Source organism: Ammospiza caudacuta, chromosome 18 (genome assembly GCF_027887145.1).
Source record: "Ammospiza caudacuta isolate bAmmCau1 chromosome 18, bAmmCau1.pri, whole genome shotgun sequence".
NCBI lineage: Eukaryota > Metazoa > Chordata > Aves > Passeriformes > Passerellidae > Ammospiza > Ammospiza caudacuta.
Genome location: NC_080610.1, coordinates 7,025,499 through 7,046,586, shown reverse-complemented (window position 1 = coordinate 7,046,586; position 21,088 = coordinate 7,025,499). Strand labels below are relative to the sequence as shown.

The 21,088-nt window shown below is 42.5% G+C and overlaps 1 protein-coding gene across 1 annotated transcript in view; it reads left to right on the top strand.

Moving 5' to 3' along the window:
* MED13L (mediator complex subunit 13L) overlaps positions 1 to 21,088 on the top strand; it is a 166,239-nt gene that overhangs the window by 102,493 nt on the left and 42,658 nt on the right. The window contains exons 5-7 of the mRNA XM_058816484.1: positions 18,416 to 18,561; positions 19,687 to 19,881; positions 20,269 to 20,460. Of these exons, the coding sequence (XP_058672467.1) occupies positions 18,416 to 18,561; positions 19,687 to 19,881; positions 20,269 to 20,460 (533 nt within the window). The remainder of the gene's footprint in view (positions 1 to 18,415; positions 18,562 to 19,686; positions 19,882 to 20,268; positions 20,461 to 21,088) is intronic.

Here is a 21,088-nt window from a genome sequence, read left to right as displayed (position 1 = left end):
GTGTCTTACCTTGGTATTAAATCTATGTAGTTTTATACAAAACCATACTGTGTCTTCTTTCTAAATAATTTTCCTAGATTTAGATTTCATTCAGACTTCCACGTGTGATAAAATTTGGCATCTATCTGAAATTATTTCCCCCCCTTCCTGCTCCTCTGAATTCCCATGGCTGCTGGAAAATTGAAATCCTTTCCGCTTTATGGAGAGAGTTTAGAAATGGAAATTTCAGGGCTAGCTTAGATTGCTATTGCACTACTTATCATCAGCCTTTATGCTATAGAAGGAAAAATTGTGAGGAAAAACACAGTTAACTGCAAAGTTCTCATGAGACACTTGTTTTTAGGTACTTTGAAAATCTTGGTATTGTTTGGTTAAGAAAAAATGAAGCTGTATGGAATCCAGAAAATGTATTTTCTCACTTGGCTGAACTTACCCTTACAGCTCACCTGTACTCTGTGGGATCAGTGGCTGTATGTTTTTACTGACAAGGTGTTAAAAACCCTGAGACAGATGTCTTGTTTTCAGCAGCACTTCACCCTTCCCACCTCAGATGGTGACTGTAGTGACCCAACAAGTAGGACTACTGAAAAATCTCTCTCTACTTGGGGTTTATGAAGAGATGAAAACCACCAAACCTGCCTCATATTGGTGTAGCTTAAATTTGCAAAAAAATATTGTATTCTAACAGTTTAAAGCAGGTCTTGAGAAGCTGTATTAACAGAAGAAGAGAACTTTTGGGTTATAGAGATTAATTTCCAGTGGAACTTTTGCCAGCATCATTATCTCAGTGAGGAGAAGACAGGTTGGAGCTCTGCTCCTTACATCAGCAAATGCTCTCAAGGGCTGGCTGTGCTTTGGTAAGATTTTTACACTTAAAAAGCCTCTCAAAGTGTTCCATGCTCATCTCAGCTTAAGCTGGGCCATTGTATTTGTTCTCTTGATGTTTTTGTGGGGCTTTTTTCCCAAGAAGAAATCAGTGAAATGAGTCAGAAGTGACAAGAATGAGAGGAGCTGCTTGTGAATCTCTGAAGTCACTCTGGATATTATTAGGAGCCCCAGAAAGAACAGCTTCCCTGGAAGCTTGGTGCAGGACTGCTTGTGTGATTGAAATAAGAATATCATGTTCCATCACTATGCACTCAAACTTCCTTGTAGAAGGATCCATGGCACATTTAGCTGACAGTTTCCAGCCATTACAGAACTTATGCCCTACTCCTGCTGGGGTAAAACAACAGGAGATTCCTGCTGGATTTTGGATGCAGATCTCCCTTTGAAGCTGGTGGTGTGACAAAAGTAATTTCACAAACACATCATTCCATTTCCATCATGGAAATGTGTCTTCCTCCAGCAGGTACCTGTTGAAAGTTCCATTTCTGTAAAATATAAAAGTGTAGCTTTTTATGTGATGTTAGCAATTTCTGTGTGATTCAGATGCACCGACAGAAATAAATTGTCTCATTGCTGGTACTTGCTGCAAATTGCTGGCTGGCTGAATAGAAAATGTTCACAGCTTCTGTCACTTTGGGATTATTGGCCAGTGTGACAAAACCTCTCACTTGATGGGTTTTAATGTTAATGAATGATAACTTTACACTTAATTTTTACATAAGGACTGTGTTCTTTGGTACTCTCAGGGAATTTTTTTTCCTCTGAAAGCCTGTCTTAAAAATGTCTTAGTGTGTGAAAGAGGGAAGATGCAGTTCACAGCATGCATAAGAAATGTAGGTGCTTGGATCTTGAGGCCACTGGAGTACCAAGAGGCTGTGAAATCCCTCATGCCTCTGGTTAATGTAGCTGGGGGGTTGTGTTGGGCATAGGGGCTTTCCCTTCTTTTTGAAGTTTGAGTGATTCCTGTTGAATCCTGTTGCTGAGGATTGAGGCACAATAACATTTAACAACTTCAAGCTGCTGCACTGCTGCTTCTGCTCGTTTGCACTTGGGACATGGTGTGGGATCTTTTGCTTCCTCCAGATCATAAATGTGCTGCTCCTTGGTTTGTTTTTGCTTCATTTGACTTCTCTGTGGACTTTATGAAGTTGCCTAATAAACTTCATTTCACTGACAAATGTAGATGGAGTTGTGTATTTAAGTCTAAGTGCTTATGTTTGACCAGAAGTTACATTGATGAGATGAGAATAAAATAAATTTCCTTTCCCAGCTCCAGTGTTTTAATCATCCAGCCTGCCCTTCAAGGCTCTCATTTCTCTCATTAAAGTGCCAATCCTCTGTTTTTGCAGAAATTCTTTGAGTTCATTCATTCATGTACTCAGCCTTTTCTCTTCCATGGGTAGGAATTCGATTCTCGTGGAGTCCTGCTCCAGTGAGAACTAATGAAGGACCAGATTTTTATGTATCTATTGGGTTGGGTAATGTTTAAGTCTCCTGTAAGTGCCAAGAACACAGACACCTGAGAGGTGACACCCCTGCCTTGTCAGCTGCTCAGCGTTGCCAGCCAGTGCTGCAGAGGGAACCAAGCTGAAGCAAAACCCTGTGGGAAGCTGCTCATTGCTTGTCTGTGTTGTCTGCAGTACTGGCCACGTCCTAAAGAGATTCCTGCCCCAGGGCCATTATCTCTGCCTTGCTGCAGTCAGACAGCATGAATGTAACTTCATGGATGGATCTAAAGAGTGATTTCCTGCATCTGCGTTTGGATTTTGTTCTTGAAACAGGATGAGAGGGCACAAAAAACAATTTTCTTCCATTTGGGCATTTTGCTTGATCGCTTACTGTAGCAGCTTAACTTAATGAGAAATTTTAGAGTCTTGTTTTTGTTTTACCTTTTTGACTCCTAATTTGCAGGCATTTTGTTGAATGTAGAATAATGGCAGAACCTTCTTTTTTTATTTTGCTGAAGCAGGATGTGTTGTTTCTTAGAAAACATTTCTTAAGCCGGTTGTTCAGGTGCTTTCTTTAAACTGATTTGTCTCTAGCTTCTCTCATCCAGGAGCAGTAGTATTTTTCCTCATGTTTCCATTATGTTGATTTATTGCTGTATATAGGAAGTTGCAAAGTACTTATAGTTGGATGTGGCATTTCTCTACTCTGTGTAGGTATGTGGTAAGTTTTTCATTGCTAAATATTGAATTAAGACATTCAAACCCTTTTGTTTACACTATTGTTGGGCTTACTGACTACATTGTTATTTAAGAGCAGTTGTAATTTCTGTTTTGCCAGTGCTGTTAAAAATACAAACAGGCAATTCCATCAGTGACACGAGAAGTGCTACAGTGGGATTGTTTATTTTGTCTTCCCTGCCAAAGAGGAAGGTGCAGTTGCAGGGATGTGCTTTCTGCAGTCTGTTCTTTGAGGGAGTAACAAATTAAGATGTAACTGTAGGAATGGTGTGGAACAAGCAGAGTTCCCAGCAGGAGTGCAGCAGATCCTTTATAGCTCATGACACGTTCCCTGCTCTTGGATGTAAAGCACTCCTGTGATTTTCTTTCTAGCAAACACTTGACTTCCTCTGAATCTACATTCACAGTACCTATACCTCAAAAAACCCAAACACAGCAAACCCCCACAAACAAAACTGCTGTACTCCACTTTCCAGAATAAGGATCTTGATTTTCCCCACTCTAAAAAGAAACATCTTTTACAAGCTTAGTATTTTCCTTTGCTCTGTGTCTCCTTAACTTGGTAGCCTGCTTTACAGATCATGTTTTCTGCCTGCCCAGAAAATGTCAGATCCATTCAGAATTTTTTTCTCAGTGGGTCTACTAAGAGAATCTTCTCTTGCTGATTAATTGCTTTAAAATAATTTAAAAGAAAATCAGGGCTGAGAAAAGACTCTTTTAGGGTGATGTTGGTGGCACTTTTAAGCATTCTCATTGTATTTTGGCCATTTTTTATTAAACCTGTTGATTTTTGGGGGAACAATTTCCTCTTACATGTTAGACTTCAATTCTGGAATGAAATGCAAGTGTGGCCTTGCCCTTGCTGCCATTCTCTTGGTGAGGACATGTCCCTAGGCCTGTTCTGCTGTTTCCAGGGCAGTGAGGTCAGGGAACTTTTTGAGACAGAATAAAGGACCTCAGTGGTACCTTTTTGTGTGATGTAACCACTGCCACCAGTAAATAATGGTATCTCTGCTTCTCAAGACCTTCTGCAGCACCTGAAACATCTCATTTTACACGGGGAGTTTTGAATAAGTCACTGAGCATCAACAAAGAAGGCTTTTGTTTTGCTGATGGGTAGGTTGGGTGGGCAGCCTGGCTACTGGGGAAAGAGGGGAATAATTTGCATGTTTTTTACTTCATTCATCTTCAATCTTAGCATTTGCAACCAATTCCACACAAAAGACCATGCACTATGAATAACCTTCACTCTGGCTTTCCTCTCTGCTCTCCTGCTCACCTGCATTTACGGGTCCTTTTTTCTGGAATTGTCAATGCATCCCCTGCAGCAGCTGATTGTGCTGAAACAAGGGAGCCTGAGCCAGGCCTGTGTGCAGAGGCCTGACATCTCTGTGGGAACAGTGCTGAGATTTTGCAGCCTATTGTGCTCCCACCCTCAAAACCCGCTCGTGTTTCCTGATAGGGATCAGGCTGGTGACCAGTCCCACCATTTACCAGAATATTTTCAAAAGGAAGCCACCTCCTCTTTCACAGGTCAGCTAAACACAATATTGTGAAGACTCTGCCTGTCTTCAGGTGCCTGAGGTGAAAGAGAGCTATTCAGTGTTACCAGAGAATTTCTGTTTTCTGCTCTCAGCTGTCTTCCCTTTGGAGCAGAGGTGGGTGCAGCTCAGGGCTGGTAGATCTCCCTGGAGAGCAGATTGAGGATGGGGTAAAGCTGCACGTGGCACAGAACAGTTGTCCACAGCAGAGAGGAGGATGAGCCAACACAGAGACAACATTTGAAGAGCTACCAGAGACTCTTGTTGATGTTAAAGAAGAGGAGAGGAAATGGATATAAAATTCCTTTTCTTGTGGTTCCATTTATTAATTGTAGTGTGAGACAGTTTCTCTGGGCTACACAGGAAAAATTTGAATCCTGAAGGTGCAGACTACACTGAGGGGTATCACTGTGATTTCAGTCTAACTCATTTCCCTTCTCCCATCTTCACTCTAAATCCTGTTTTCTCTGTTCCTGGAACCTTCAGGAATAGGATGGTAGCTGTCATAGCTGTAGCACACACTGGAGTTTGAATGTCCAGAAATTTTGGCAGCCTGTCAAGTGACCAGGTTGAGGGTGGAAGAACCAGAATTGGGAAGAGGTTATTTGCTTTCCCTTCACCCTATACTTCAGTCAAAAATTAACAGTATTTAATTGAAAGCCTGAAGAGAATGTCTGACCTTGAGGAAAATCCTGCCAAATCTTGGTGACCTGTTAGAAATAATGATGTTTTAGGGGTTGTCAGAGCTAAGTTTTGTGAACAGTTTGAACACTGTGGAGTCCATGTAAGCATGGCTGCTTTACCTTTTCACAGCTGAGTTCATGGAGCTCAGCTTTTCCTTGTGGGTACATTCCCTTCTAGTGCTGTCTGCTGAGAGAGGTCTGGTTGGGAGATCAGGGCAAGCTGTGTGGTTTTTCCCCTGCATGCTGTCTGTGGGTTTGCACTGTGCACTGATGCTCAGCATTACCCATGGCAGAGCAGTGTCATTTCTGCCTGGCAATTAATAGGTTAATCCAGCTTTTAAAGCAATTTCTTTAATTTTATCTCCATGTTTGGGTCAAAGGCGTTCTGAATATCAAACAAACCTGTGCCACCAGCACGGGCAGCACCACAGAAGAAGCCTGAAAGTCTGAAGCATTGAGTTGTGTCTGTGGGTGAGAACTGAGCACTAAGCAGGGCTGCAGCACATTCCTGCCTCAGGAATTGTTTGGCCTGGCAGAGATCCTGAGTCAGCACAGGCCAGGGCACAGACCTGGGCTTGCAGGGGCTGAGCCCACTGAGGCTGCTCAAAGCTCCCCCAGGTCTCAGAAGGGAGAAATCAGGAACTGCTGGAGGTGGGGCATGGACAAAGGTCCCGGTTTCCCTTTCTCTGGGCTCACTCTGTGTCTGTGCCCACGGTGGGTGGGTGCTGGCCACCAGGGCTGTGTCTGCTTCGCTCACTTGGGTGGAGTTTCAGTCCTGCCAAGACACAGAATTGGTATTTCAGGTATTTCTGTAAAATATTTTTCACTGCAGAAGTGTTTTCTGCACTGATGGGGTTGGGGTTTTTTCTTTTCATTTTCTGACAGAAACTTGTTCTTAATTCAAGAAGAAAATGAGGCAGAAAATAATTTATATTATAAGATTACTTGGTGGAACTGAAAACACAAAATCTTACATTTGATACGAGAATAATTATTTTTCCTTCTCTTGATTTTTCATGAATTTTGTTGTTGGAACATACTTTCTTTAGGTTTCAGATAATTTGTTTATTATGTGTCTATGTAAATATTTAAAATGCAATAAGCTTTGGATTTATGTGCAAAAATAATACTTTCATTTCTACTTGAGCTTAATGTGGTTTCAGGAGCTGGTTTTAGCTTACTTGAAATAATTTTTCTTTTCAAGCTTTTTTTCTTGGTTGAGCACCTTATAGAAGGGATGAAGTCCCTGCTTCATTTTCAGATTTATTTTTTTAAATAGAGAAATTCTACCTTCATTCTGACACTTTTTAAGGTGTTATTTTGTGAGACAATAAAATGTCCTGTCCCATTTCAATATTGATGAGATTGTGAATGGTTTTAATAGGCAAAAAACCCTCAATATGTTGGGATTTTTCTCTCCTCTTAAAATTGTGATGCTGGAGGTTACTGGTTTGGTGTCCAATACCTCTGTTCCCCTCCTGAGGAATGATTCCCTTGGTGGCAAATCCATCTCTCCCCATCCTTGACACTGCATTATTTCCATGTGCCTTGTAAAAAAACTGAAGAGAGGAGAAGTAGGTAGGTGAGGACTAGAAAGTCACAAAAATTAAAATAATTATGTGTGACCTGCAGTTGTCATTTAAAGCCCCCCAAACATTCAGGACGTGACTGGGAGCTGGAGTAGTGGAGATCAGGGAGTGAACATGGATCACTGAATTGTGCATCTTTAATGCCTTGGATCCCTGCTAGTGCAGTTCTTTCTCCATTCCTAAATGTGATTTGTGTGCCACCTGTTTCAACTGCAGTCACTCTCCAGGGACATCAAATGGGAGGCAGCATGTAGGAGCTAAATTATTTGGAGAGGATTCAGTGATTGACTTAAATGTAAAGGGATTAATTGGTCTCTAAACTAGTCAATTAAACCGTACTCCAAAAGTGGAAAGATCACAAATGCATGGCAATGAATAAATTAATGCATTTTTCATGGTTTTAGAATTTTCTACATGTTGCTTAATTTGTTTTGAATCATAAAATTTATTCCATTAATTGTGATCATGCTGCATAATGGACGCATGTGAAATAATTTTATGCAGCCATCCTCCTAAAGGACAGCTGGCAGCAGGCTTACAGCACAAATTTCAGTGTGCATTAGGAGGTGTTTACAGCCTTTGCAGGCTCTTTTACACGCCATACAGCAAAGGAGAGCAAATTTTCTCTGAGACCATGCTGTAAAATGAGGTTCAGAGCTCTTAAAACTTTGTCTTGGTTCTGTGTAGCTCATTAAACCTTGTGCTCTTCCACAGAAGTGTGAAGGGCATTTTATGCTCAGCCCTTGGTGCTTGAGCAAGGTGTGCTGTGTGAGGTAATCTGGAGAGATTTAGGCTCTTGGCTTTGTTTGTCATTTGGGGGTGAGGGGGTTTGGTTCTTTGTTTAATTTTATCAGGGTATAGTTGAGCATTATTTCCTTCCATTTTGCAGCAGTGCTGTTGTCCTGTCACATTTAAGGGTTCAGCTGTGAGTCCTGGGAATATTAAAGCTCTCCATCAGGATTCATCTCTCTCTGTATTCTGTAATTGAAAATATCTGAGTTACTATTACAGATTTATAATCATGTAAAGATATCAGAGGATTTGGTTTGTGGGAAGAAATTAATTTAGAGGGGGATCAAGTCTTGCAGCACTTACAAGTCCTGTTTCAGTTCTCAGTGAATGTGAGGTGGTCAGAAGGTCCCCAGCTCCCACGTTCTGGGAGCAGGGCTGCTTCCTCACTGGGGAGCTGCCAGTGCTGGTGTTCCCCTGCCAGAAAAACTAAACTTTGCTCACACTGGAGAGAGGATACAGGGGTTTAATGCCTGCAGAGTCTGAGTTTCTTTTTAATGGTTATGTGAATCTATGACATAAAACTCACCTCCTTTTCCCTTGGGGAGCCCACAGTAAGCAGCACAAATCAAAACTGCATTAATAGTTTTGAGATTTTGAGAACAATATTCTTCTTATTATTTCTGTGTTGAACAACCTGGGTAACCACAGTTCTCCCTGTTGATGTACTTGCTTTGTGAATGAAACCAATAAATTTAATTTCATATGGAGTGAACTTAATGAAAACAAGAAATGCTCGTGTGGCCCTTTTCCCCCTTCAGTTTGCTGTGTTTTTTCCAGGAATCTCTTTTCTGAACGGCCTTAATCTAATATAATGCTGCTTTGGAAAACAGCTCAGCCTCCATGGGGTGAAGGGGAGAAGGGTGCATTAACCTACATTAGCAGGCAGGAAAAACAAGGCAGTGCTGCCCTGCGGAGCAGAGGAGGAGCCTCGGCTGGGCCGGGCTTTATTTCTGTAGCTCAGCCGTGGGCAGGACGCACCCTGGCTGTGCTCTGGCTGTGGTGACGGAGCCTGTGTGCACGTCTGGAGAGCATCCCTGTGCCTGAGACTGCAGGAATTTAACTTGGGACAGAGCAAATGAATTGTGGTGTCTGTTAACTTGTGAATTACTGGGCACTGTTACCAGGCCAGTGCTGCTTAACTTACAAAGCAGGGAGAGAAGACTGGCTGATGGGAGAAAATTGGCTCTTTGCTTGTAAGAAACATGTATCTTTTCTTTTATGGGATTTTAGTTCTAATTATTTTTGAGCTTCATTTTTAGGATTTGTGTAGACCTGATTATCTTGAAAGAATTTGGATAAAATAATTTTAAAGCTTCACACAACTCCTCCCTAATTTAAACATGTGGTGCAAGCAGAAATAAGTGTCAGTGGCTGCTTCACTTCCTTCCCCATGCTGGGAGCAGTCTGAGAATGATGTGATGTTCACATATTATTTCCCCTTCTACCTCATACCTGCTAGTCAGGGTTCTTGTAGAGCATTGACAGCTAGTTTTGTTCCCATATTTTAATATTTTTTTAGGTCTCCCTAGCCTGGTCTGCAGAGTACCGGCTGGTTGTTGCAGCTCAGTGTTCCCAGGTGAGGGAATGTTTGGTTTCTGAGGAACTCAGAGCTGTTATTTGTGAGAACACCACGTGTGTTACATAAACAAATAACGTGACCTTTCAGACTCTGCCTCCATAATAACAGAGTAGCCCTGTAAAACACCCAGCAGTGCTTATCCACATCACAGCGTTCACTCAGGTTACAGGGCTTTCACAGCAGTCATTTCTGACAAATGGCTGTGGAGATCAAAGCCATTTCAAGTCAAATCAGACTATCAGATGCATTCAATTTCTGGCTTTCAGAGCTAATTGAGATATAAATCAAGACAGAATTTAGGTAATTTTTGATAATTTGTCACAGATAAATTTCTGTGGTATTCCATGTTGATGCTCTTCTTAAATGTGCAGTTTTAAATACAGTAGAGCACAGAGCAAATATTGGTGACAAACTCAGCTGTGGCTTTGAGTGAATCTGTGCTACAAGGACATATTAAAGTAAGGAATTGTCTGAAGCAATTACTAAGGGATCACTGATGACTTATGCTTTACTCCTAGAGCAACATTAATTTATGAAAATGAAGCTCCCAACATAATTGTGATTTGATACTCCCCCATACCTGAGTGCTAAATACTCTTTTTGTTTCTCTGCTGAACATGATTTCATCACTGACTTCACACACAACTCCTGCAATTCAGGTGTGAGACTGAGAACTGGGCTGACTTAATTGGGTAAAGTTAACTGCTCACTGATGGCCAGTGTGCAACACAAACCTTAGTAGAAAGGATAACATTTTTACCCCTTTATGAGTAGAGGGAAGCCTTTTCCCAAAGCTTCACTCTCTTTGGGCCTGTGACCCACAGACAAATCATTTTGACTGTGCCAGTCAACCATCCAGCTGGAGTTGTGAGCCAGAGTAACTGATAGCTGTGTTATCTGAGATAAAACTGCCACGGAAAGCTTCAATTTAAGGGAAGCCAGCATTTAAACTTTGCAGGGCCGAGCTGTTAAGGAAAGGTCAGTTTATGCCTTGGGCTGAAATAAAAGGCAATAGTTGGTTGGCCAACCTCCATCAGCACTCATCAGGCTCGTGCTGGAGTTTGGGGTTATTAATATTCAAAAGGATTTTTTCAGTCCTGATCTCCAGAGCACAACTGCTCATGACGGTCCTGGGGGCTGGATGGTATTTAAGAAATGCTGAGACTAACAGCGCAAAAAGAGGGCTTTTGGGGAGATTCCACATAAAACTAACATGTAACTTATTCATGTGCCATGAATAACTTATGGGGCACATTGAATATATGAGCTTATCTGCCTGCATTCTTGTTTGAAAGGGTATCAGATCTCTCATGGAAATTAATTTTCCAAAGGACCCATTTCACACCCTGTGTGGAAACACAGTGCTTCAGACAGAGAGAGAGATGGCAGGAGGGTGATAACAGCAGGGATTTTAGAAGCTTTATATGCAATTTTTCCTGATGTGTTGATATTTTGAGTATGCTAAAGCAAGAAATATTGCATCCATCCTCACAATCTTCTAGTTAATTATAATCCATTTTGTAGTTTTTACCAGCTGGTACTATTGTTTTTATAATACCTGGTAATGCTGGTACAGATATAAGCAAGTTCCTGAATTCTAAGGACATATGTCTTAAAAAGCTCAGAATTTCCAGTGAAAAATATGTTTGTTTTGGCATTAACCTGAAAATAACTTTAATAACTTCCATGTTTCTTTTTTTGTATGCATTCATATAGTATTTTAAAGTCTATATCCTGTAGTACAGTAGAAATATGGTCACAGCAACTTCTGTGTTTTCTAAATAGGGCAGGAGCCAGAGTCTCATCACAATGAATTTTAATTCATAATGAATATAATAAACTTGCAGAATCACTTTTTGGTACTGACATCTTAAATAATTCAAAATAGTTGCAGTTCTAAATCAGCACAAGTCTGAAGTGTGGCACAAATTAACAAATAATGGACTCAGTAATCCTCAGTGCCTCGAGCTACATGGTGTGGTACAGTCCTGACTGCATCCCTGTGCCAGGGGAGGAACGTTCACTGGGATTTCACTGCAGGAATTTTATTTCAGATATTGAACACTGCTTCAGTACATTAAAACATGCTTATTTCTGTGTGTATTTCCAGGGCAAGCATGGGGTGGCTGTTGCTGCAGAACCTGCTCCTCCCTGCAGGAGCTGTGGGGCAAAGCTCTGCTGCCCTGAGGCGCTGTCTCCTCAGCAGGAGCACTGGCACTGTGGTATTTACCCACAGCCAAACCTGTTCTGCTGTTCTGCATCTCCAAAAAACCCAGACCCGGAGCTCTCCCAGCCTGAGACATGGGGATAAGGCAGGGCAGGGAAGGGGAGCAGTTTGTGCCGTGTTCCCATCGAGGTTACGGACGCTCGATGTGACCTTGCCTCCAGCACAGACTTGGTGTGGGTCTTGTTCCAAGTGATCCTGCAGTGCAATTACTGCTCAGAATGGGCTGATGGGATGTGCAGCATTTCCCCAGGACTCGTGCAGGTGCTGCTGTTCTTACCCTGTCACGCTGCAGACTGATGGATGCGCTGCAGGAATAACCCCCTGTGTGCCCAGGCTGGGGGCTCACCCTGTGCATACATTTATACATCTCCCTGCTGGAGATGGGATCGGGGGGGAATCCTGTTAGGGAGGTGTGTGTTGGCCTTGGCAAGGGCTTTGCTGGTGACAACCGAGGCAGTGTTGAGACAATAAGTCTGTAACACAGCAAGTGTTTAGATAATGTTATCTAAATGCTTTCTGCATTGTGAAACTGTTATCTATCTTAGTGCTTTACTTCACTGCTGGAAAAACATTAAAGGCAATTCATATGTACACAAAGTTTCTGTCTGTGCATCTCATAATTTTTAAAAAATCCAACCAAATATGTGAGACAACTAGTGGACTTAGAGATACCATTATTAAAGATCTGGTAGTTCTGGGAACTGATGTTCTGTTCCCTGCTCTTTTATTTCTTTGAGCTGGAGAAGAGAAAGAGATAACAAAATCGAGAGACAAGGAATCATTGCCAAAGCAATATGATTTAATCTGCAGCTTGGCCTCCTGTATTCTTATTGTGTGCCATATAAAAACCAGTAACTTTGGGCAGAGATGTATAACCAGACATCAGTTTCCCTTGTTCATGAGCCAGCAGCGTGTTCACCTGAAGCAAGTTGTTTCAGGTGCTGTGATACAGTGAAATAATTGCCCAGTTGGTTTCAGCTGGGTGTTCATTAGCCTTGGGACAAGCTCCAGCTGCTGGGCAGTGTCAGCCCTCAGCCCTGTTCTGGCTCCAGCACACAGAGAATTCTGGAACCAGTGGGGCAGGGAGTCCTTGCTTCCCAGGGGTTGATGTGTGGAGTGATGGAGCCCCAAACAGGCTCCAGGTTGGTGTTTCCATGTTTCAGTGTGGATCTGGGGCCACAGCAGAAAGAACCTGGCTGTGGGGGTCCCATTCTGGTACAGAAGAGGGGGCTGGGTGCTCTTGGGAGGCTGTGGTGTCCAGAACACTCTGGAATTGTCTCATGCCTGGCAGTGCTTTCCTTTTAGCTTTTCCTTTTGGTTTTCAATGTGTGATTTCCCCTAAGGGCCAGAAAATGGCCTGGCCTTTTTTGTTTGCTGTTCCAGGTGCTCCTCTGCTCTCTTGGTGTGTGTGGGGAAGCTTTCTCTGCTGCCACAGTGGTCTGGCAGGGCCCTGCAGCCCCTGCCTGGACCGTGGTGTGCCCTGGAGGCTCTGGGAGTGCATCCCTGCCCTCAGCTAAGGGGGGTGCCTGACTGGCCACTGGCACAGAGGCTCTGCCTTCTCTCAAACCAAAGCAGGCAGCCTTCCTTCTCCTCCCTTAGTGGGAGCTTCTTCAAGTTCAGGCTTCTCTGGGGATGTTTATTTCCAGAAGATTTAAGAAGAGGTGATTTACATCCTGGACTGTTACTTTACTGTGGTGTTGGAGTGTTATTGGCTGTAGGGGTGTCCAGGTGCTGCCATCTCCTGCCCAAACCCCACTGTGACCTGCTCCTGTCCTCTTGCTTTAGCAACTTTAAAGGAAAGTATTTGATTTTGCTCTCACTTACTCTTCTGTTTCAAATTTACCTTTTGATGCCCTCTTTTTTGTAATCCACATCAAACAAGTGATTTGACAGTTTTCCTAATGCCTGTGCCTTGCTGCTGCCTCTTTTCTGACATCAGACTTGATGAAGCTATTTTGGGGTAACTGTGATTTGAGGGCTTTCAGATCCCAGTCTTAACTTTGAGGAGAATTAAAGCAGCTGTACAATTTATTGATCAGAACATGCAATTAATCATACACAGTCAGTGGCTTTGTGGACAATTGCTTGCAAAGTAAAGGAGAAAGAAGAAGTTGTCTGCAGCCTGGAGGGCAGAGCATGGCAGCTCTAGCTCCTCTGTGGATAAATAAGTATTTTTTAAATTCTCAGCCCTGAAAAAAGGATGGATATGTACAAATATAGGATTCTTAAATTTTCACTGTGTTTTTCTAAGGAACTTTTAGTGTCAGTCCAGGCATCTGGCTCCCAACTGCACTTTCCAGGTGTGTCAGGAGGTTGCAATGTTTGAGATAAAGCAAGCTTAGACACTGTGCACTGCAAGGCAGCAAGGGGTTTTCAGGGAATGGTTTCAAGTCCTTAAAATAATAAGGACAAAATTCATACCATAAAACTATTGTTTTAATATCCCTCTAATAAGAAAAAGAATCCGTTGTGTTCAATTAGTTTTTTTGTAGTATCTTCTTCCCCAAATCCCAAAGTGATTGTTACTGGCAGTTTGATTTCCAGTTTGATTTTTACATTTGGGGTATATTTTGAAGTCTGTAGGGGGCAGTTTAACTTTAAACAAGATGTACATTAGTACATACATTCCAAACTCTGTTAGGAGTTGCAATATCTTGGCATTGTTTTCATGTGCAGTTTGAAAGCAGAACAGGTTCCACTGGGTATTTATCCAAACCTCCCAAAAAATGGAAACAACACCTGAATCCATCAGTTGTTCCCTTTCTCTGCCAATGTTGTGGAGTTTAAATGTAGTTGAGTTTTCATAATCCTCATCTGATTTTTTATATGTAAGTAAATGTAATGTTTTCTTTAAGTCATTTATAGTAACTGAGAAATTGGCATTCATAAAGTTTATGGGAAGGCCTAAATATTACATTGCCAAGGTATTCAGCTACATTTTTAGACATCTCAAAAGTTATTTGAGGTAATTAAGGTCCCAGAGGAAGCACCTGAAAGACAGCTTATGTCAGCTGCAGGTGATTAGGTGCCAAAGTGAAGGCTTGATTTTTCTGTGTTACAGAGAAAAAGTACCTGTAAAAGGGCACAGATCTTTTGTTACAGAAGGTTATTTGACATTGCTATTTCTTTGCATTTCTGTTAATAGATGCCTTTTATTTAATCAGTTGTTTTAATTTTAGCACACAAGTCTCAGTGAAGGTAGTGGAAGTATTGTTGAAGGTGTGTGCCAAAGTGTTCTGCTGGCTGCAGACCAGTGCTCAACATTTCTCCCACCTCACCTTTCATGCAGCCAGAGTAGAAAATAACATATATTCTGTATATGTTCTGTACATTCCACTGAGGGAGATGACATTCTAACCAAGGCAGCTGTAAGGCACTGAGAAAGCAAAGAAAGGATTCTGAAATACCTGTAAAAACGAGTTCCTGCATGGTGTGACCAGAGTATGGCACACATTTGCTCTGTTGTGGTTTGGCCCTGGCTGAAATGCCAGGTACCCACAAAAACTGTTCACTCACTGTTCTCTGCTGCAGCTGGGCAGAGGAGGGGGAAAAACAGGTTCATGAATTGAGATAAAGGCTGGGAGAAAACACTTTAAGGGCAAAACAGGCTCAAATTTAAAGGTATAAAGTAAATTTATTATTAACAGAGTCAGAGGAGTCAAACTGTGCCTCTGACTGCCCTTTGTTCCTGGTGTAATTCCTTAGTGTGTGCAAAGTGAATGTACAGCACAGCTGTGCAAGATTAGCAACATTTGCATTATTGTTCTTGTCCTGAGCTGGCAGCTCGAGGTGCCCAATAGACTCTGAGGAGTAGGGAGATCATTTGGAAGCCATTTCATGTACCTTCCTGGTGGTTTCTGATAGTTATATCATCTGATCAGAAAAGAATACAGAAATGAGACTGATTAAAAACCTGCAGAGAGGGACTTCTCAAAAGCCTGTCAACTTCACTTTTTGAACTGGGTTGAAATAAATGTAAATAAAACAAAAAATCAGTCTGAACATCGTGTTGAATGTTTTTTGGAATCCTGGTCTGATCTGCATATTGTGTTCAGTTTTTTGTTGGTGCAAAGAGAAGTGGATCTTGTAGGAAAACTGGATATTGGTAATCTTGGAAAATTCTGGTGAGGGTCTGAGCAATTTGTGAGTTTTGGAACTTTATAGGTACAGTGGAGCTCAGTGGATCAGGTGAAGCCTTGTGCTGGGGCCGTGTGAAGGGCTGGCTACTTGGAGCTGGGTGAGGTTTCTCCACTTGGATTTTATTCCAAGATCTGGCTCACATTTGTAGCCAGAGTGATTTCTTTGGGCTGGTATTTCAGGAATGGTGTGAGCTGTGCTGCATGCAGGAGTGTCAGGGGGCTGGGAGCACATGTCAGAGTGGGACACAGCCCAAATCAAATTCTGATTTGTTACTAAAGGAAACTTACACCTGGGGACTGCAGGAAGTCCTCAGGCCTTGATCTTGATTATTTTTGGTCTTGAAAGCTGAGCTCTGACTGGCACCAGAGGGAGCTTCACTTGTGTGTCAGTGCCTCTGCTCTGGCAGAGCTGTGGGGAGGGCACAGGACACAGGGCCTGGCTGGAGCTGCCCTGCTGGGCAAGGGGGGCTTGTGCCAGCAGCTCTGGCCTGAAGGAGGAGGGCACTGCTGGACTGAGTGAGCTTTGTTGTACCCCTCTTCCCCCCATAATTAGTTGTCTGTACTCTTAGTCTGGAGCTGTCTAATTCTGTAATTTCAGTTACTAATTCTGCTGTTAGGTGATTCTCACTTGAAAGTTGGTGCCTGCCCTCCAAAACCAAATGAATCTTTGACTTTCAAGCTCTGATTTGGTGTATTCCTTATCCTCACAGGGTTTATGGCTAGCTGTGAGTGTTGCATAAGATTTCACATGATTTGTTCATGCCAGAGCACTTTGCAAGACACTCGAGAGTCTCCCTGGATGGTCTCAATTTTTTCCCTTCAGTTCAATAGCAGCCAAGCAAGACCCACAGTTAAATCCTGTAGGAAGCTTGCAGAATCCAGAGTGTTTCTGTGTATATCCTAAAGACAGGAGCTAAAAAAAACAGCTTTGCTCTCTGCTTTGGAAATGCTGACCTGCTGCATGTGAACTCTCTGCAGACATTATCCCCACTTGATCTTACACCAGATTTCTCATGGAGTTTTTATTTATTAAAACCTTCTTTATATTAAAAGTGTTCACGCTGTGTAAGGAAACTAATGGGCTTTGTTTAAATGATTGGTTTGCTATAATTTTGTATTTCTTGTATGTGCAGAAATCCACTGTTCAGAGGGTTTTATTACATTAATTGATTTGCTTCTCTTCTTGGGGCAGGACAGAAATACCTGGAGTCTGACCCATTTTGTGCCATGTCCTGTTCCCTCCCTTCCTCATGTAACATAACAATCCATTTCCCACTTCATCACTGAGGACAGTGAAATTTCTTTCCTTTGTGAAAACTGAAACATAATGAAACCTTTTATTTACTGAATTATTGTTACAAAGTACTTCAGAATTGTGGATGGCAACCCCAGGGAAGTGTGGCTGTTGCCTGGCATTTCAGTAACCTTTTCTCAGCTGAACTTTTTCTTTTTGTGGTAGGATTTGAGCTTCACAGAAGAGTAACTTGGGCTACAGGATGAGAAGTTACTCTGTGGAATCATTCAGAGATTTAGAGAGATTAGAGCAGCTCCCAGTTCTAGACCATCAGTGCCTTTGTTTAAAAGCACCTGGCAGCAGTAGCAGAGCAGTTGGTTGACTTGAACACTGAACTGAGATGGTTGTAATTGCCTTTGGTTTTTCCTCTTGGTGCAGGTCGTGAGAGCTGTGTGTAAAACGGGTCCTGTTAGGGCTGGCCCTGTGCCAAAGCCAACACCCATAAAACTGTGCACAGCTCTTGAACCGGACAGGAAAATCTCTGCCCACTTACTGCAGCTCTGTACATTTTTAGTTGATTAAAATGAGGATTAAAAACATGAAGTGTGCTTTGTTTTCTTTTTTCTTGTGGCTTTGTAGCAAGGAATATTTAAGCAAATACTTTGCTGTGATGTGAGTCACTCTGGGTAGAATGAAGTGAAAACATTTTCAATACAGTTCATTTCAAGTTAAATTGGGTCAGCAGTGGCAAATCCATGGTTCACCTTAGGTTGTTGACAACTTTCTGTAATATTCATGTGCTTTTATATTTTTTAATCAAGATTCTCATTAGCTGTTAGGCAAACATCTTTCCTATTCCTTTGTTTCTTTTCAGCTGGACCTCATTGTGGGGTTGTGACAGATGAGTAATGCAATGATTGACTCTCACAATTAACAGACAAATATCATGGATATAGGTTAAGAAAAGGGATTTTTTTACCCCCTGAGTTGTTTTCAAAGGACAGCTGGGGTTGGGATATTTGGGAGGGTGGGCATGTCACTGTGTGACATCTGACCTCCAGTCAAGGTTTGAGAAAGTAAACTCCACCACTGGATGGTGAAGAAGGAGTCGATGGACAGAGTTTTTGGGAGGGATTAAAAGGCAAAACCTCCATTTTGTGGGGAAGCACATGGTGGGGAAAATCCTTTCCTCCTGGTGCTGTAACCTTTTCTCTATTCAGTCTTCTGTTGTATTTTTGATAAGGTTTAATAAACCTATCTAAATTATGAAAAGTGAGTGGCTATTTCTCACAGGGCGAACTTTGAAGAATTTCTAAAGACCCATAATTTTTCCTCTTGAATTCTGGTTAAAATCCCATTTATTTGTAATGAAACAAGTAAGAAAACACTGTCAGTTATTTGTGTGGTGACAGATCCCTCTGTTTATATGATTCCCAGCCAGGCAATGAGCCACAGGACAGGACGGGAGGGTGTGTGCTTGCTCTCGGAGCTCAGAATTTCCCTGCCGGAGCCCATTAACCCCGATAAATGTTTCCTTTTGTCTCCTGTGTCCTGCAGTGAGCACTTGTCGTGTGCCTTCACGTTCTTCCTGCACGGGGAGAGCAACGTGTGCACGAGCGTGGAGATCGCCCAGCACCAGCCCATCTACCTGATCACCGAGGAGCACATCCAGATGGCCCAGAACTCCCCCTCGCCCTTCCAAGGTACCGAGCTGCCCTGGGGGATGGTTCTCCAGAGCTTGCTGTCTGTTCTCATTGTTGGTAACCTTCCATGCCAAACCAATCCATCATTTCAGTTTAAAAAGTCTCAGTATTTAAGAAAGTCAGTGCACACATGTGGTTTTCTGACATGGTCTCTCTGTGAATCCTATGAGGATCCAAATACTGAGCTTATCTGGTTCAGGACTGATTTTCATTCATACATTGGCAACTATTTACTGGTTTATTTTAAAAACACGGGGTGGGTGTGTGGAAATGTAGCAGAAACATTGAAAAACTTCAAGTATCTGTGACTATTTAATTGCCAGTGTAAGAAATTAAAATTTTACAGAATTAAGTTGATGGCTTAGTAAATTCATAATGCAGTTTTCATGTGATGCTCTAAAAAAAAAAAAGAAAAACATTAAGAATTTTGAGTCATTGCATTATGCTGTCTTTACTACAGTCTGAAATTATAATTTCAAAGCAATTAAAGCAAGAAATCTTAGTAAAGTTCAACACAAAGTAAAAAAAAAACACCCAGAGACACATGAAATGATCATTTATAGAGATGTTAATTTATAGAAGCTTTATTGAAAACATTTTGTGTCTACATAAAAAGCTTTGACAGAGGCTCAGGCACTTCAGTCATACATTTTATTTCAGTGAGCTGAATTCATGACTCAAATACAACTAAAAACGAAATTGAGTCAGAATGGAAATACCTGTTGTTAAGCAAGTCATTTTCCTTGTTTGTTGTGACTCTTGTTTATGTATTATCTATCCTTTTTAAAGCTGAGAAGTTTCAAATGTCGCCGTCCTCTCTTCTTTCCATGCGTGCTCATCCCTGAATGCTATTTCACTACACTGGGGTTGCTGGAATTTCATTCACAGTGGAAATGATGAACCCAAACTGCCACAGAGTCCTGTGTCAGCTCAGGAGGGCTCAGTGCTCTGTGGCTTTGGATTCACACCTGCACTGGGTTTTGCAGTGGCTTTCCCTGGACCCTTCAGTCCTCAGGCAGTGGAGGAGTGGCTCAGGCAGAGCTGGAGCAGCCCTGCTGTGGGAGTGTTGCTTGTTCTCCTGCAGTGCTGCTGAGTCCTTCAGGGCTGCTCTTTGTTGTGTTGCAGTGCTGGTGAGCCCTTACGGCCTGAACGGGACCCTGACGGGCCAGTCGTACAAGATGTCAGACCCTGCCACTCGGAAGCTGATGGAGGAGTGGCAGTACTTCTACCCCATGGTGCTGAAGAAAAAGGAAGGCATGAAAGAGGAGGAAGAGCTGGGATATGACAACGATTTCCCTGTGGCAGTTGAAGTCATTGTTGGTAAGTTTCAATATTCTGCCTGAAGGATTATTTTCCTCCTCCTGATTTGAAAAAAAAAAAAAGTCATCTAATTAATCAGAAAGAGCCATTATAATTTTCCTATATTCTCTTGTAGCTCTCTTGACACCAGAACATCTGAGTAGTTCTGTCGCCTCAAGCTTTTGTACTCCCTGTATCCCTGATGCCATTATTCACTGGATTGAGCTGCTTGTTTCAGCTCTGTGCTGGTTACAGAGGGCTGGATGTATATTAGCATGGAAATTCTTAGCTCTTTGTATTTCAGATAATAAGTTTTGTCAAATTGACATTGAAAACAAGTGGAAGTAGCTGTGGTTGCTGGATATTATCAGGTGTGTCTAAGACTTGTGGTTTTCCATCTCTCTGCAGGGGGTGTGAGGATGGTGTATCCTTCAGCTTTTGTTCTCATCTCCCAGAGTGACATCCCAGTGTCACAGAGCTCTGCCAGTGCTGCAGGCCATATAAATGTGGGACAGCAGGGGCTTGGAAGCGTGAAGGATCCTGTCAGTACCTGTGGGATGCCCCTGACTCCCCCCACCTCTCCAGAGCAGGCTGTTATGGGTAAGCAGTGGGCTGGGGAGATGGGCTCACACTCTGGGTTTTGCTTAGCTCCTGGGGAGTGCATGTGTGAGCAGGGGCAGGGTAAAGGCAGGCAGGGGAGGAGGGCTGGGGGGGACTTTGTAGGTCTGTAGTAAAGGGAAGCCAGTGCTGTGAACACCCCTTTACACAAAACAGGGTGAATTCAGTTCAGCTCCATTTCCTGTAGGTACATCTGTGTGCAGTGCTGCAAAGCAACACAAACCTCTCACCGCTGGGCAACCTTCTGCTTGAACTTGGAGATTTTTTTAACCTGTTGGGCAGCACTTGCTAAAATTCACAGAGCAATAGAAGTGTCAAAGACACAAAGTTTTTGTGAGACTGTGCAGCCAGGTGGGGCTAAAGAATCCTTGTTATGCCCTCATTGAGGAGCTCCCAAGCTTAGCCTTTATGAGACACTTCTGTCACATCAACAGGGTCAGTCCTGGCATAACAGAGCCATTGAGGTTGGAACTCTAAGATCATCAAGTCTAACCTTTGAACCTTGATGCAAAGGCAAAGAAAACATGTCTGGATTATTTGTCCATGATTAGAGCCTATGGAGGAAGACAATCAAAGTATTTAGTATTTACTGCTAATAAGTCAGAATATG